At 48.1% G+C, this 15,513-nt stretch overlaps 6 protein-coding genes across 6 annotated transcripts; 2 read left to right on the top strand and 4 right to left on the bottom strand.

The window, feature by feature from the left end:
• Positions 1 to 907: 907 nt before the first annotated feature.
• Positions 908 to 3,366, bottom strand: Z517_03564 (uncharacterized protein; the record flags this gene model as incomplete). Its single annotated transcript, XM_013432668.1, has 2 exons — positions 908 to 2,883; positions 2,907 to 3,366. The coding sequence occupies 2 exons, from the start codon at positions 3,364 to 3,366 to the stop codon at positions 908 to 910; spliced, it is 2,436 nt and encodes an 811-aa protein (XP_013288122.1).
• Positions 3,367 to 4,812: 1,446 nt separating this feature from the next.
• Positions 4,813 to 7,185, bottom strand: Z517_03563 (uncharacterized protein; the record flags this gene model as incomplete). The annotated part of the gene is made up of 11 exons (XM_013432667.1): positions 4,813 to 5,279; positions 5,339 to 5,603; positions 5,656 to 5,714; positions 5,778 to 5,910; positions 5,977 to 6,053; positions 6,104 to 6,297; positions 6,348 to 6,378; positions 6,436 to 6,577; positions 6,641 to 6,690; positions 6,747 to 6,887; positions 6,939 to 7,185. The coding sequence occupies 11 exons, from the start codon at positions 7,183 to 7,185 to the stop codon at positions 4,813 to 4,815; spliced, it is 1,806 nt and encodes a 601-aa protein (XP_013288121.1).
• Positions 7,186 to 7,870: 685 nt separating this feature from the next.
• Positions 7,871 to 8,278, top strand: Z517_03562 (uncharacterized protein; the record flags this gene model as incomplete). The annotated part of the gene is made up of 1 exon (XM_013432666.1): positions 7,871 to 8,278. One exon carries the CDS (start codon positions 7,871 to 7,873, stop codon positions 8,276 to 8,278), a length of 408 nt encoding a protein of 135 aa, XP_013288120.1.
• Positions 8,279 to 8,753: 475 nt separating this feature from the next.
• Positions 8,754 to 9,167, top strand: Z517_03561 (uncharacterized protein; the record flags this gene model as incomplete). The annotated part of the gene is made up of 1 exon (XM_013432665.1): positions 8,754 to 9,167. The coding sequence occupies one exon, from the start codon at positions 8,754 to 8,756 to the stop codon at positions 9,165 to 9,167; it is 414 nt and encodes a 137-aa protein (XP_013288119.1).
• A 456-nt stretch (positions 9,168 to 9,623) lies between these two features.
• On the bottom strand, positions 9,624 to 11,875 carry Z517_03560 (uncharacterized protein; the record flags this gene model as incomplete). The annotated part of the gene is made up of 11 exons (XM_013432664.1): positions 9,624 to 9,959; positions 10,022 to 10,155; positions 10,211 to 10,317; positions 10,371 to 10,451; positions 10,499 to 10,649; positions 10,699 to 10,785; positions 10,835 to 10,927; positions 10,985 to 11,273; positions 11,334 to 11,478; positions 11,534 to 11,668; positions 11,718 to 11,875. 11 exons carry the CDS (start codon positions 11,873 to 11,875, stop codon positions 9,624 to 9,626), a joined length of 1,716 nt encoding a protein of 571 aa, XP_013288118.1.
• A 1,216-nt stretch (positions 11,876 to 13,091) lies between these two features.
• Positions 13,092 to 15,341, bottom strand: Z517_03559 (uncharacterized protein; the record flags this gene model as incomplete). The annotated part of the gene is made up of 8 exons (XM_013432663.1): positions 13,092 to 13,490; positions 13,584 to 13,653; positions 13,707 to 13,955; positions 14,009 to 14,396; positions 14,459 to 14,747; positions 14,805 to 15,022; positions 15,078 to 15,097; positions 15,154 to 15,341. 8 exons carry the CDS (start codon positions 15,339 to 15,341, stop codon positions 13,092 to 13,094), a joined length of 1,821 nt encoding a protein of 606 aa, XP_013288117.1.
• Positions 15,342 to 15,513: the final 172 nt, after the last annotated feature.

Genomic DNA, 15,513 nt, shown 5'->3' with positions numbered 1-15,513 from the left:
CAATTTTCGCATATTGAGCCCTCTGAACTCACCTTAGAGGATATGAAGATCAACGTCGAATATGCGCATATATTCTTGAAATCAAGGATTCCGTCTAACTATTCACTTGCGTAGGCTGTGACCTCTCTATATAATTCCCGAACAGTTACTACGTGTTGCAAGGTCAAAAAGGAGGTACTTTCCTTTCAGCCTCCTTCAACCCACTTTGCACGTGTATGCTACGGGTCCCAAAGTGGAAGAGAATAAAATTCAGCCACAGCACTTGGAAACGTGCGCGATGCTCTGACTTCTGATTCCAACAAGCCCACCATCTCGACCAAATCCTCGCAAAGCGGACGATCATCTCCAAGGCACACTTTATCGTTTGCCAACGTCTTCGAAGTCCACTCAGGCGTTGACTGACAGCCCTGCAAGCGAGAACAGCAGTAGTGAGCACCGCGCTTATAGCTTTAAGGAATTAGTCTCCTTAAATATGGATAGAAGTGTGATTCGCACTTATGTGAGACCGAGAGCTTCGTGCAGACCAAGATCCTTTTGCAAGGCTTCCATTTGCTGAAAATCCTTCAAGGCTCTGGACCCATCCACCACCTTTGTCCAAGGATACTGCTCCTGGTCGGATACTCGTTGGTCCAGTCTGGAGAGCTCCTGTCTTTTGTCATCCATGGACCTGACGTATTGCGAATCTGGACATGCCTCACAAAGACGTAGAAAGCCGCCTTGCCAATAGAGTGTCCCCTGGTGTTGATCTTTAGGCCTATTGAAGTCTGGCACACACGAATATGCGAGCTCTTCGCCTTCTTTGATATCCCCCACGGTATGGATAGTCAAAGCAGTCGCCTAGATTCGGATTCTCGCGATTGCGTGGTGTAGAACTGCCCAACATTCTTTTTCAGTTCAGGCATCTCTGCTAGGAGTCCGAGAATCCTCTAGTGGTCGCGTCAACATCATACCCTTCGAGCCATTGCATGTTCATGTAAAATCCGTCATCTTCGTGGTCGCTCGTAAATAGATCGTTGGTACCCTCCAAATTGCTCAAGGTATCCGGGTCCTGATGAGTCTGCTCTTTTTCCTGTTTCTCTATCGCCTTCTGGGACTCTGGGCCGCCGAGATCCTTAAAAGGAACCAACGGTCCGCCGGTGGAGTGGTAGGAGTTCCTACCGACATTAAACCCGTTGGCCGTGTACTCTCCGACGAACTGTCTCTCGTCCTGAGTCATCGTGCATGTGAAGGTTAAGAGGCTGGCGGTTTGCATCGCCTCGGGAGAAGGAGTGAGCAGAGGCCTGTGCTGTTGCTTAGACTGCTGCGCAGGTTGCGGCACAGTCAGAAACTCTGGGCTTATTGCAGAGGCTGCCACCACTTGGGCATTAGTTTGGCGAGCCGCGGCCTCAAGGACAGAGAAGACATAGTCGGCTGACGCGTAAATCTCTCGAAGACGCTGGAGAGCCTGAAGGCAGAACTGGAGCTCGTCGATGCTGGTCTGATGGTTATTGGCGTCAGCGGACTTGATATCCAGAAGATAAATCGAAGAGGCCGTTAGCAGGCAGGTCACACCCGTGGTGGGTAGGTATTTGATCAAGTCATGGGCGTACAGATCCTTGTATATTTTAGTGAAGTCATGGGCGGCCTCCCAAACTCGGTGCTTGGACAAATTGCGAAGATTAGATGCGATGACGATGCTGGGTGATGCTGTTTGAATCTGCGGCCAGTGCAATGCGCAAAGAGTTGTGAGATAGATACCTGTTAATAAAGCTCGATGCAGGTTGATTACTTTGTCTCTGTTGGTAGTGGACCTCTCATGTGGCCTCGAGGTAGAGTAGTATATATAGCGAGGTAGTGCTTTTCGCCACTGTTCTAGCTCTCGATCGCAGCGGGTGATAGCGTAGGGATCGGTTGCTGATTCCTTGGGTATCAGTCTCATGGTGGTCTCAGTAGTGACTCCGATCTTGCGACCTAGAGTCGAATATTGTACCGCGAGTATTGAGGTGATGTAGCTGCAAAGATTAGAGAGCCTAATGCACATCTTGGCAAGGGCGACACGCTTTGAGCTATCTTCGACGGCAGGACAGCTGCCTAGCATTTTGATCAAGTTTGATGAGAGCGCACGAGTCTCAAAATCGGCGAGCTCAAGTGGAAGCACGTCGAAGTCGGCCTCATTGATGCGTGTAGGCCGACGCGTTCCAACGGCAATAAGACGGTCTCTCATGAAGCAGGACCACCAAATACGCTTCCATAAGCATTTCTGCTTCTGGCTCATAGAGTTTTCTTTAGAGGTGTCGCGGTTCAAACCTATACTTTGGGCAAGAGAAACGGCAATACCTAGCCAGTGACCTATATCCTTATATTCGTCAAGATCGTCGCACCAGTAGGTCATGAGAAGAAGACTCTGTATGAGCGGGATACGATCGACCTCGATGTCGAAATCGTAGAGGAGCTTTACCCTTCCGAAGAAGAGCCTCCTGGTCGCCTTCCTCGTAGTGTAGCCTTGGGCTATAAGATAACTCATATCGACAAATGCGGTACTTGCGAACATAGCTGCCTGGAATAATAACAGGCTGACGGCGTCCCGTGGCTCGTTCTTCTCTATGGCTGAAAGAAAGTCGTCTAGATCGAGCACGGGTAGGAACGGGTGAACAAACTGGACGTAGCATCGCAGGAGCTCGTTTCGGAGCCCTATGTCGGGAATGATGAATGCCCCTTTGCTCTCAAGATACTTTAGATCCTCGGTCATGATTCGCTGAGTTATTGGTTGAATATAATTGGGAAGCACAATTTTTAGATGACCGGAGAGTTGGTGATAGTATGGCAATCTGCGGGAAATAGTTTCCGGAGACGGCAGCGGATTAGTGCTTGTCGCAAAACTCAGGCGATTACCATGGGTTTGATCTGCGAGGGACTATTAATCTGACCATTCTTGACAGAGCCTGTGGTGTGGAGAGCATTACAGAGCATGTGAAGTTGATTGTTATTGAGGCCACCGCCCAAACCGGGCATGTCGTTATTGGCTGTTTCCAACGGGTCCGTGGTGGGAGGCGATTCGTTAAGACCATCAGTGTTATCAAGAGTAAGGGATTGAGACAGCTTTTCCTCAATCGAGTTGTAAGGAAGCTGCAAGAGTTCGTCTTCATTAAAGCACCCGCGTCGCCTCTTGGTCTCGGTACCAATGCACTCGACCCGGTCGAGCCTGCAGTTGGTACACGGAATGCCACTCGCTGTAAGGTCACATCGGACCTTGCGAGAGCGACAGCAATGGCATGCCTTAGATGCTCTGCGCTTCACTGTTCGGCTGCCGGTTGCGAAGCCACTGACAAACTTCATCTCACCCTGAGGTTGGGTGCTAGCGGTGGCGGAGGTTGGGGTATTAGCCATGGTGAAAAGGCATCTTGGTTGTGTACGATGCGATTGATCAGACAGCCTTTTCATTGCGTTCTTCTAACACGGGGAAAATGGTGGCTAGCGGTAGCAATCAAGCTAAGAGGTAGAGTTCACAAGCCGGGAGCTGCGAGAAGCGGGCTTTCGAGGATAGATATGAAGCTGGCATGGGTGTTCTGGTTTACGAGTATTCAAACGTTGTGGATCAGGGATCCACTGATGGGATTCTCCTTGCACAGAGTCAGCCTAGGTCTGCACGTGGAGAACCTGAAGATAAGATCACTAGGATCAGGTAGATCTAGTCTCGTTCGAACGTCGGGTTGACGGAGACTACTACAGACTGAGAACCCGGGCTCTACCAGGCACCGGGCCAAGCGCTTCTGGAGGTCACTCGGAGCCATCTAGACGACAGTGGACAAGGGGAGAAGTGCAGGAAAGAAGCTGGAAAGTTGCTGGAAAGGCGTCCTCTACCAGGCTTTATTTTTGTGGATCCACCAAGCCCGCCTCTATCAGGCCTCGACTCTGTCTGCAGGACCCCGTGGCTCAGTGCACTCTTGATTAGCTACTGTCCCCAGTGTCGGGGGCTTAGATTACATAGATTACAGTATTATTTTTGACCCCTTTATTACAGTAATATTTTTACAATCTTCTCAAAGTGATAAGAAGCTCAGGCGCTATTTTGGTAGTCCTCCTCTAGTGGCTACAAACTCAGTAGAGAGGTACTCGTTTCTTGTACAAAGTAATAGATATTGAGAACGCTAGCGCTATAGCGCCTTTGGTAGTGTAATGGAGCCCACTAAGCTTCGGTATCATAACCAATCTTCGCGTTTCATAACCATTATTCGTACGGCCATTTTTACAAGACGCGTATTCACCCAACGCTGACTGTCCCTAACTTAGTCACTTTGCATTATTAATTAAGTTGCTGAGCCCCACTGGGACTTTCGAGCACCAATCGGACTTTCGAGCACACCTGCGGACTGTGCACCAAGCATAAATCAGAAAATCAATGGAGAAGCTCCTGAGAGCCTTTATTGCGCCAGGATGCCCTTCCTTCCTCTATACATTGCTTCTCCACCGAGTTGCCACTCAGAGTGAGTGGCTGAAACGGCTTGATGGTGGTCTAGGTTGTAATACTACTTGCTCGTAGTGTGGCGATGACTTCGGGATCGTCGCTCGTACAGAGGAGCTGAACTAGCCTTATGACTTGATGCCTCCAAGGATGTAGTCAATTGACTTCAACAGAGCTTTAGACTGAGGTTCTCATAGACTGTGCCGTCCTCTTCCGATCTTCCTGTACAAGTGATCCACTCAACTTTGAGAGAGACACAACGTGCGACGTAGCCCTTTATGCTCGACCAGATAGAAAGAGGTTGGAGGGAAGGGGGAGAAGGAAATTGACGTCAGGATACCGCATTTGACATTTCCTTTTTTTTGCTCTGCTTAAACACTCTCCATGGTGACAATTTTGGGTTGCTCTTTCAACTCTTCCGGCTGGATCGCATATGGTTGTGGTACAGTTTCCCCCTTTTTATAGACCTGGCGAGATACATGGTCATTGAGGAGGGGGTCATAGTCCTTCATACTGAATACAGCAATAAGGCCTACGGCCCCAATCGCGATTGTTGAGTAGTAGACATACGCGTATGCTGCTGCGTAGGACTGTGCTTTTGCTTTTGCTACGGCGGCGACAATTGCCTCGGTAATACCCGGTACTCTGTCGAGTGCCTCAGTAGTTCCTGCTGCAATGGCCTTGAATAGGTCACCAAGTGATGACTGTGGTAGACCAGCATTAATAGCCGCGCCAGGGATATAATGAGCCATTTCCGTTGGGATCTTGCTAGTCAGGATCGCCAAAAAGACGGCAGTCATGATGGATCCGAATGCTGTTCGAAGGAACCCCAGTATGGCTACATCGTTGGTCAGTTGAGACAAAATAAGGAGCATATACATGTAGGGAAAGACATACCGAAGGCAGTTCCTAGCTCAGTGTCGTCTATCTCCAACTGGACGAGGATACCGGGGACGACCTCCAGAATTCCGACTGGAAAGGTTGTCAGGAAAGAGAAGGCCGCACTTTGTCCTTTGTTCTCGGTATTGCCGGATGCCAATGCTCCGCTGAAGGCTACGACAATGATCATATATATGATCAGTTGGAGGCGTACGTGTTTCACAATGTGGAAGACTGAGCCACACAGAACAATACCACCCCAGATGCCGAAGGCCACCGTCGTCTATCCGCGTGTTAGCCAAAGTGTCATAAGAAAGTGGTCAAAAAGTATTCACCGAGAGCCAGGCGTTGTCCTGCCACCCTGTGGCGCCAGCACCGTAGACCTGTGCAACCTCTAAAAGGCATCATCAGCGTGTGGAACGTGGAGCGACTGGGGCTATTATAGGGTGGAGCATACGAGAAGGCCAGATGATGCTAAGAGCAATGTAAATGGTTCCCGAAACCATTTCAATGGTTATCAAGCAGACAAATCCTCGAAGATCTCTGAAAAAATAGAGAGGAACCAGCTTGTTAGGCACCTTGGATACAGCCTCTGTTCAACAGTTAGCATTTTAAATCTCACTCGTCAAATGGAAGGATGGCTTTCCCCAGATTACGAAAATGATGAGAAGGACACCACCTGAGATTATGAGCCCCAAAATCTTTCCAGATGTCCACGGCAGAGGTTGACCACCTGTTTCGTCAGTCTCGGGGCTCGAGAGCGTAATTTTGAACCAATCATACCCCATGAAATACCAAGAATAAATAGCGTCAATCCACTGCAAAGAAGAAATAGTCCCAGGTGATCAACACGTCTGAACTCCTGCCACCTGGTCCGATTGCCACCATGGAGTTGATGAAAGGTTGGAGGCCGATAATAGAGATATTGTAGAATGAGGCCAGGCACCATTATCATGATCTCGATGTAATATACCCATCTTACTTGTCAGCAGGCTTTCGAAATGGTGAGGAAGTGAGTTTAAAGTACCTCCAATTCGCATTATGTACAAGCATGAGAGCTGCGGAAGCCTTCGATTAGCTCACAAAAATGACCCAGAGGCGCGATATATACCGACCAAGATAAGCTCCAAAACCTGTCGGTATCACATTAGGAATCACTGTGAACATGATCCCAAGATATTTGTATTTATTGGGGCAGATTTCGCCGATAAAGAGCGTGTAACACGTATGGACTCCTGCACCCAACCCCAAGAGGACCTGGAAAGGATGAATCAGCACATGAAAGGGTGTTACCGTCAGACACGTGCAACGAATACGTACATTTGCTCCAATCAATGTGTTCATGGTCTTCGCCGTGCATGCAACAATTCCTGGCCCACTTGTCAGCTCACATTGCCTACATACTCGAGACAAGGCATCCGCAGACCTCCGAGGATACCGAGGCCGCTGGCTCCTAACAAGAACCAGCGTCTTCCGAACTTGTCCGACACTCTACCGAAGATAACCATGGAGATTGCAGTGCAAAGAGACCAGACGATGGAAAAGAGACTCGCATTGTCACTCGGGCCTATAAGTCGTCAGTAATGGTTCGTCCAGAGGTATTAGCTGCGGGACAGACCAATATCCTCGTTGATGTAGACAAGGATGGCCGCTGCTGGACTGAAAGCCCAATATGAAGCGAGGATGACGAGGCTGCTGCCGGCAATGGTTCCGATCAAAGGAGCATCGTGAAAGTATCCAGCGTCGGTGAGCTTGGCTTGATCCGTGGCGAGCGCATTAGAGACGGTGATGTCCTCCAACCCCTCAGCATCGGCATGGTTGAGCTCGAGTTCCTTGAGGGCTCCAACCCTGGATGAGTCTATCATTTTCTAAATATGAATTGCTTCGAAAACAGTTTTCTTGGCTTTGTGGAAGAGAGTTGCTTGCCTGCAGCACCTTTGCTTTAATATCAGCCTCCACTAGCCCATAATTCGGCTTGAAATGTTTTCCCCGGGCCACCCCAGACTCCAGTGAATTCCAGATCCCCGGATCAGCGAACTCGGGTCTGGCTGGAACTCAGTGAGTAAGAAAACCTTACAAGCAGATGGTCAAAATGCGGGTCTTTCCACATCGGTGTCTCTCGAGCCATTGAATATACAAGCTTTCTCGAGCTGCACATCTCTGGAGACTGACAACCACATCCTGGGCGCCGCGTGCAGGTCTTGTCGTTGGCTTGAGTCATTACTAAAAATTACTGACTGTCGACTGGTCTTGAACGGAAGAACCCTCACAAGTGCATCAAAGCAACAGATTGGGACAAACATTATTACTGCATTTATCTTAGGCGCCGGTGTGATTTGCCCATCTTGTTACGACTGAATCGCTTTTCCTGACAGCAAAATGCTTTCTCAAATGTCCAATTCTGAGTTTGTCAGGTTACCCTGACTCAGCCATAGACTTGCTCCCAACTGTTTCGAAATACTTAGTGACTAACTATCAGAGCTGGACGTCAGCTCGATTATATGCCGTTGAGAAGTATCTTACTTTTAACACGGAAGTCATTACAGCAACATGGGACGAGGAGCAGGGGAAGTGGACAGTGGATCTAAGAAGAAAAGATGGATCTCGTCGTACAAGGATTACTGTGATGTCATTGTCCATGGCTCTAGTGCGGTCAACAATTGGAAATGGCCTAATATCGAAGGCCCACACGATTACAAGGGCATCTTACCTCATTCGGTCGCTTGGGACATGAGCCTTAACTGGTCTGGGAAAAGCGTTGGGGTGATTGGCACGGGGAGCTCGAGCATTCAAAGGGTCCCAAAATTTGCTGAGACAGCTAAGGACGTTACTGTCTTTATGCGACATCATACTTCTATTGCGTCTCAAATTGAACAGAACATTTCGAACGGAGAAGCGGATCCGGATGCGATAGAGCCAATGGCCGCTGGGAAGCACCATTGTTATCCTATACCCTAGATAGCTAAAACACTCTGGCCTCTAGATTTCCACTCAGATCCTCCCATTACAATAGGATGCTGGATACTCCCCGAAGTCACCTGGAAATTATGGTACATTGGACGAAACTAGCGGTATATCTTACCGGTTCCAAGCCTTCTGCCTGTTGACGGAGATATGTCTGACCACATACTCTCATCTACGTGACTCAAAAATATTTAGTCATTCAATACCTGTGGAGAGATATCTGCTCATTTCAAAGTCGACTCCTGCGGCCAGGTGAACTGCAGATTCTTTGTACATCCTTGATAGGAATATTTCTATATACACGACTCTGTCTAAATGAATCATTCAGGAAGGTGGTCATCTGTCCTTCAGTACAACTAAGTTTGCTCCTGATATCATCCACACCTTCTGTTGGCAGGATCAGCAAAAGGTATACTTAGAGTCACCCATATCGTGCGCACTGATCGATGTTTTCAGGCATTGGCCCAACATGACCACAGGCTCTTCAGTCGATCTCGAGAAACGAGTTCGAGAGCTCCTGCTCGCATTCGAAAAAGCATCCACTGTCGACGTAGGAACCATCCTACAGCATTTCACTTCGGATGCAAAGTTCTGGATTTGGGGTTTACAGAAGCCTCCTTCTGTGGGACATGATGAAATACGACACGGACTTGAACAATTAGCTGCAGCCATTAAAGACTTCACCATATCTATCGAGCACATAACGGTTGGTGGAAACACTGTTATGGTGGAAAGAGTGGAGAAATTCACCTATCTTGGGAAGCATCAAGTAACACTGCCCGTCGTTGGCGTTGGGGGGGTTGATGCTGACGGCAAGTTTGTGGTGTGGAAAGACTACTTTGATCCCAGTGAAATGTATAGCTTGGGAGCCGCCAAAGAGTAAACCTTGGTTTAGTCGATGTCATCGCTGCGGTACTTCCAGCCTGGTCTCTCAACGGGCGGCGTAATACTTCCTCACCTCTTTGAAAAAACTTGGGACCTAATGTAATTAGAGCAAGAGTTTGTTTAATTACAGGCGAAGTAGTACTGATGGGATAAGTGGTTTCAGATGGTCAACTGGCTAATGTGAGTAACCGTGTATTGTTTTAGAAGTAGTACATCGACACGCAGGCTTCAATAAGCATTGTCATTGGAAACGCCATTTGTATATTGTCGCGAATTTGGAGCATTAAGCATATGTTGTCGCGCTTCCTTTGCTATTTGCGGCGGCTCCCTGATTTCTATCCCAAAACAAGCTTCCTCAGCGAGATGGGATTTACAGGTTTCCGGTTATTGGGCTTCTCGTTAAGTAAACTGTCATTCAGCGAGACGAACATGGTAGACGTTGCTGCAGAAGCATTTATTTTCCTGCTCGCTCAGTGAAAATGAGCGGCAGTCTTCCTTTCAGCAGAGCAAGGTTTGAACGAACGGCTCTCTGGAAAGCTTCTTCGTCGTGTGAGATGTCCAAAGAAATGTCAAACCTTTTTACAAGCTCAGCGACGAAGAAGCGCATTTCCAGCAGTGCCAGCCCCTTGCCAACACATCCATACTGTCCCACACTGAATGGAATGAACGCACGGGTTTCATGGCGAAAATCCTTTGGTCTCTTTTCATCAATCCATCGCTCGGGCACGAATTCTGTCGGATTGGAGAAATATCGTTCATCCCTGTGGATACTCCAGCCATGTACGCTCAACTGTACGCCAGATGCACGCGGTTAGTCGCGACAAACATTGTGGTATGCAAATTAATCCTCACCTGTGTGCCCTCTGGGAGATATTCTCCTAGAATAAAACACCCACCTTTGGGTGTAGTCCTTTGCATGCCGTTTGGGCCAGGAGGGTATAACCGGAGTGATTCATTAATGGCGCCGTTGAGATATTTAGCCTGCGCTGCACAAGATTATCAGCAAATCCTTTCTTTCCTGTCCTTAAGTGCGGATAATACCCCATAATGCACCCGTCTGGGGTGTGCTGCCGTCCCAAAGTTCATCGACTTCCTCTTGAAGCCTGCGTAATGTTTCCGGGTTCTTGACGAGAAGATAGAACAAGAATCTGAACAAGTTTTAGTACTGCAATAACATCAATGGACTCTGACTTGGGCCTACGTCAGACACACAGCTGTGGTGTCTGCACCCCCCACAATGACAGTGCCGGCGTCAGCTTCGAGTTCCGCATCAGTCAGTTTCCTGAGATTCCATTAGTCATATACCATGGTCCTAATTGTTGTGCTAACCTCGAAACCTCCACATTGTCCGCGAGTAGGTAAGAGAAAACATCAGCGCGGTTGGAACCTTCCTTGCGCCTTTTTTGGAATCTTTCTGCACTGATTCTTACAAAGTCCTTGCCGTCCCTCTTGGTTTGAGCGTCCACAGGTGCCCACGGTACTTCCTCTCGTCAGGAATCTCGCACCACCTTTGGGACAAGAAAGCTTACATATTGTCTTCATCCATGGTACGTGACCAAGGATGGTGAGCAATCGAAGGCTCTGATGCATGAAAACCATGTAAGGGTGGGGTTTTGCTAGGGTCGACAGATTAGACCGGTCCAGGTATCTATGGGAAGTCCTCACCCTCGACGAGCATGTGAAAGTCTTCCCCAAAGCCAAGATCACCCATGACATCGAAGGCAAAATAGTCACACCATTCGCTAAAATTGATGACCTCTTACACATACTTTCTCAGCACGAGACTCTTATAATAGATATGGATTGGGGTCTTACCGCCTGCACGAGCTCGAAGTTGTTTTGACAGAGTATTCGTGTGTTGCTGGATTCGGGGTTCGTAGCTAACCAAAGCCTTGGGGCTGAATCCCCTGTCCCAAATCCTCCGCCGGTATTTATGTTCCGCAAGGTCCCTCTCGGTTGCCATGCTCTTGACCTCTACGTTGGGCACACCGTCATACCATGGACCCTTGGCTATCTTCGAGGATTGAGCCCCATGAATCTCTGTAATTGATTCCACATTGCAGTACGATAGTTCATTTGGCGCAACTCGTACCACGTCTCCATACTTCACAACGTTAGTCGATACAGTAAAGGCGCATCCAGAGGTTCGGTGTCCTGAGTATACCTGTTTATGCAGGGTTTCAAGCCAGAGATGTGTGTTCCCATCAATCGCTTCCCAAACCGCTGCCCCTTTGGATAGTCGAGCTAAAATAGGGCCTGGGAAGCTTCTGAGAGGATTCAAGAAAAGCCGATAAACGACCAATGAAGTTCTGGGAAGCATTAGAAAACGGGATTTGGATTGCCGAGTTGATAAGTTGGACTCACCCAAAGGTTATCGAGAGGACAATGTTGTAAACGATGATCGCCTGAAAAGCACCGTAAGGAGTCCTGTGTCTCCCCAAACCTATGAAAATGCCTGCTTGTAAAACCTGGCACAAGGCTAGAAGCATAAGAAAACCTCTGTATTACAGTCAATACAGAAACATTCTCAAATACACAAACCCCCTACCGCAGAGATGGCTCACGATAGTGACATCGGAGATACGAGGCCAAACCTATGATTACACCCAAGTAGATGTAAGCAAATTGATCATCGGCCCAGACATGGGCAGTCCGAAAAAGGTCGCCGAAGCTCGACCTGGCAATTTTCGGAAGATCAAAGGCCATCCTGAAGGTAGTGTCTTCAGCGTGTTGCGGCCCAATGCGCGACACTGCTCTCTATATAAGGATAAAACATTCTTCAGCGAACTACGGACCCCTCCTAGCTATTAGTCAAAAATTATTACGGCATAAGTGGTGATGGCTGATCACTTATTCGACACGGGGTTAATCTGTGGGGAAGATGGTATGTGCTTGACTTCTGTGTGGAGACTACCGTCGCTCAGTCGCGAACTAAGGCATTCTGCAGGTGAATGAGTCGACTAGTCGCTGCGTAATGTCAGCTTTTGCAGAGTCAGAGCCATGAAGAGACCTCCAAAACGGAACATGCGAGGTTACCATTATCTGTGTGCACGACTGCTGCGGTGAGTATAGGAGCTGTCCCCCAGGTTAATCTCCACAATAGTCCTCGCTTCCCGGCTCAGTGTCCGTGATTCTAACATTAATCAGTTCATTATCTCTCGTACCTATTTGTTGCCCAAGAACAACTGCTAAGGATAACTCAGCTGATTTGCGTGAATATACAAACGTACCTATGCTGGAAAGACTGGACTAATAGGCAATTCGAATGTGTGAAATTCGAGATGTGGAAATCCCCTCGCTCATTATTAGTAAAGGAACGGACAAAGTAGATGTACTTCAACACTTGCCAAACAATCAAGAGTTAAAGACCAAGCTGTCATCCACAAGTGAGAGGAAGAAGCACGATAATCAGAAGGGCTTAATAGTCAGCTGGAAGCCAATGGATTGCGGATTGACTTTCTGCTTTGCAGCTAGTGGTAGTGTACTGGAGTTGGCCTCGGTGTAGTAGTGGGAGAGCCTGAGTACTGGGCTAGGAGGCTGTGAACATGGTGCGCGCTGGTTGGCTAGAATTTGCCTGTACAATGTACAGGCAAATTCTCGAACTGTGATTGGTCGGTCACTAGTGTGGTCACGTGGTTGAACGAGCCAAGAGTATATAGATCTTTCCTCTGTAGATAGAGCAGAACAACATAAGCAAGCCATCTACACAGAAAACAAAAAGGGCAAGTCTGTCTTCCACTACCTCTGCTTCATCCGGCCTGCAGGCTTAGAGCCTAGCCCCAGTTCAGTAGCAGGATGGATTGACAAAACTCGATGCAAGACAAAGATGTAAAAGAAGGCGGTTTCCTCAACGCGATTGCTTGACTCTTGATACCAGGGAGACAAAGACACGAAAAGTCTAGTGAGTCATTCTCTTTTAATGCTAAGACGGCATGGCTGAAACTTCCAAAACCATTTCCCCAACATTCTTTGATAGATCGTCCACTCTTTCCTCACGTTTCAAGCCATTTGCAGCAGACGCGGAAATATCAGTGAGGGCCGCTTTCTCCTTTGTGGCTGTTATCGGTCGTGGTCCACGATTAATCAAGGGGGGAACGTCAACGTCATCAAGGTATGTAGTGGTGTTTTCATTCCTTTCCTGGGCAACAGTAAGACCATTACCCAACCAGGAAAGGAAATTTTCGCGCGTGTCGGGCATGGGAACATAGTGAAAGTCTTCAAACCTCGGATGGCGAAGGGCTTCCGAGGCGTGGAGGGCCGACCCTGGCCAAAGACCGATAATACGACCGTCGTCTTCGTTTCGTTTGAACCATGATCGACACTATTGCTAGATTAGAGAAATCCACGATCATTCCCTGTGCTTGTTTTGCCATTTTCTGTTGGAAACTTGAAAAGGTATGAGGCCAATGCATACCTTATACGTGTAAATCGTTTTTTCAAAATATTTGTCGACGTGATCATAAAATGCTCGGCATGCTTGCTCTCTGACTCAGAGTTTAGTATTTGCACCAAGTATACTGGGGAATTGGCCAAATACTTCACTTCCATAGACGCTATATGCTCTCGCTGCAACTTTCGAGCACACTGAATGATGTATTCTACCACAACCTCAAGCATCGCGATGAAGGAACCGCCACCAGGTCCACCATTAGGCCCAAGGTAGAGAAAGAGGTTGGGAAAATTTGGCACGCAAAGCGAAAGATATGCTTCAGGCCTGGGAGTCCACATCTCTTGCACGCTCACACCATTTCGTCCGATGATAGGCGTCGAATCGACATTCCATGAGCTAAAGGTGTGATTGTTAGCTCATTTGAACCAGCCAATGAGGATGCCACGTACTAGTCGAAGCCAGTGGCATATATGATTGCATCGACCTGGTGGAAGTGGCCGTTGTCATCGTAGAGTCCAGTCTCTGTAACTCGCTCAATGCCACTCGCTAGAAAATCGACATTATCCTCGAGCAGGGCTTCTAGATACCCAGGACCTGGTGTTAGTCGTCGGCATCCTGGTGGATAGTCGGGGCACATCGAGTCAAAGATCCAGGGTCTCTTCCTCAGTTTCTCTTTCATTTTGTCATGCGCCAGCTTCCAGAATTGCTTTTGCACGTCCGTACCAAGGAACGTAACCAGTTGGCTATGGTTAAGGCCGGCCTCAATCTTCCGACGGTACTCGTGGTAGATCGAAGGGTTCTCTGCAAACATGGCCCTTTCTTCCTCTGTGTGTACAACTGTCTCATGTTAGCGTTCCATAATATCTTCTTAGACGACAGCAGCGTTTGCCCTAACTCACTCTCATCTGGCTCGTCGGCTGAAAAGCCAACAGGAGAGATCCAGGTTTTTCCTCTCACAAAATGAAGAACGCGCTTTGATTTAGGCTGTATTTGTGGCAGAATCTGAATACCACTGGACCCAGCACCTATAAGTGCCACTGTTTTTCCAGACCAGTCGAATGAGTCATCCCAATCAGCTGTATGCATGTACGGGCCTTTGAATTCATGCAGTCCCGGGATTTTGGGCCAGTCCCATTTATTCAGAAGACCGGTACCTTTCAATAGAATGTCTGCCACATCAGTTTTGATCTTTGTCGAACGTTAGTTGACCTCTAGCGCGTGCCAAAAGATTCATCTTCACCTCACCTCGTCCGTCCGAAGGTCCTTCACTTGTATGAACCACTTTTGTTCCCCTTCGTTCCATTTGGCACCTTGAAAGAGATGTTTGAAGCGAACGTATTTTTCCACGTCATACTTCCACGCAACGTCCTTCAGGTACTCTTGAATCTCCTGGCCTCCGGCGTAGAAACGGGACCACCGAGGATTGCTTGCGAAGGACAACTGATACACATGGGATGGAACGTCTAGCCTTTACTTAATCTGGAGCAGTCCTGACAATGCAAGCATCGTAAAACTCACCACAAGCTATTCCAGGGTACCTACGCAATAGATCCAATTAGTGGGTGCTGCGTAAGGCAGCTGCATATTGACTCACCGATTCTCGTACCAAGTGCCTCCGATATCCGCATTCTTCTCGTAGATAACAAGTTCCAGATCAGGAACTCGTTGCGGAAAGCGAATTGCTGTCAGAATACCCGAATATCCCGCCCCGATACATACCACTTTCAGGGGACGTCCCGCATCAATTGGGAGATCAAACAGATTGGTAGGGCTACCATTCATAGTGCTTGTTATTGACTGGAATTGAATATGGAATTGAATCAACGTATGAAGGCTCAAGTTGAATAGTCAGATTTACAAATAAGCTGTTGCTCAGCCAGCACGATACCTAGTCGAAATCCCCTAAGGCTTAGAATCTGTAGGGACTATTGTTCACGAAGAGACGTGAAAACAG

Source organism: Fonsecaea pedrosoi, assembly GCF_000835455.1.
Source record: "Fonsecaea pedrosoi CBS 271.37 unplaced genomic scaffold supercont1.2, whole genome shotgun sequence".
NCBI lineage: Eukaryota > Fungi > Ascomycota > Eurotiomycetes > Chaetothyriales > Herpotrichiellaceae > Fonsecaea > Fonsecaea pedrosoi.
The sequence above is the reverse complement of the archived record's forward strand: the minus strand, read 5'-3'. Positions and strand labels throughout refer to the sequence as shown.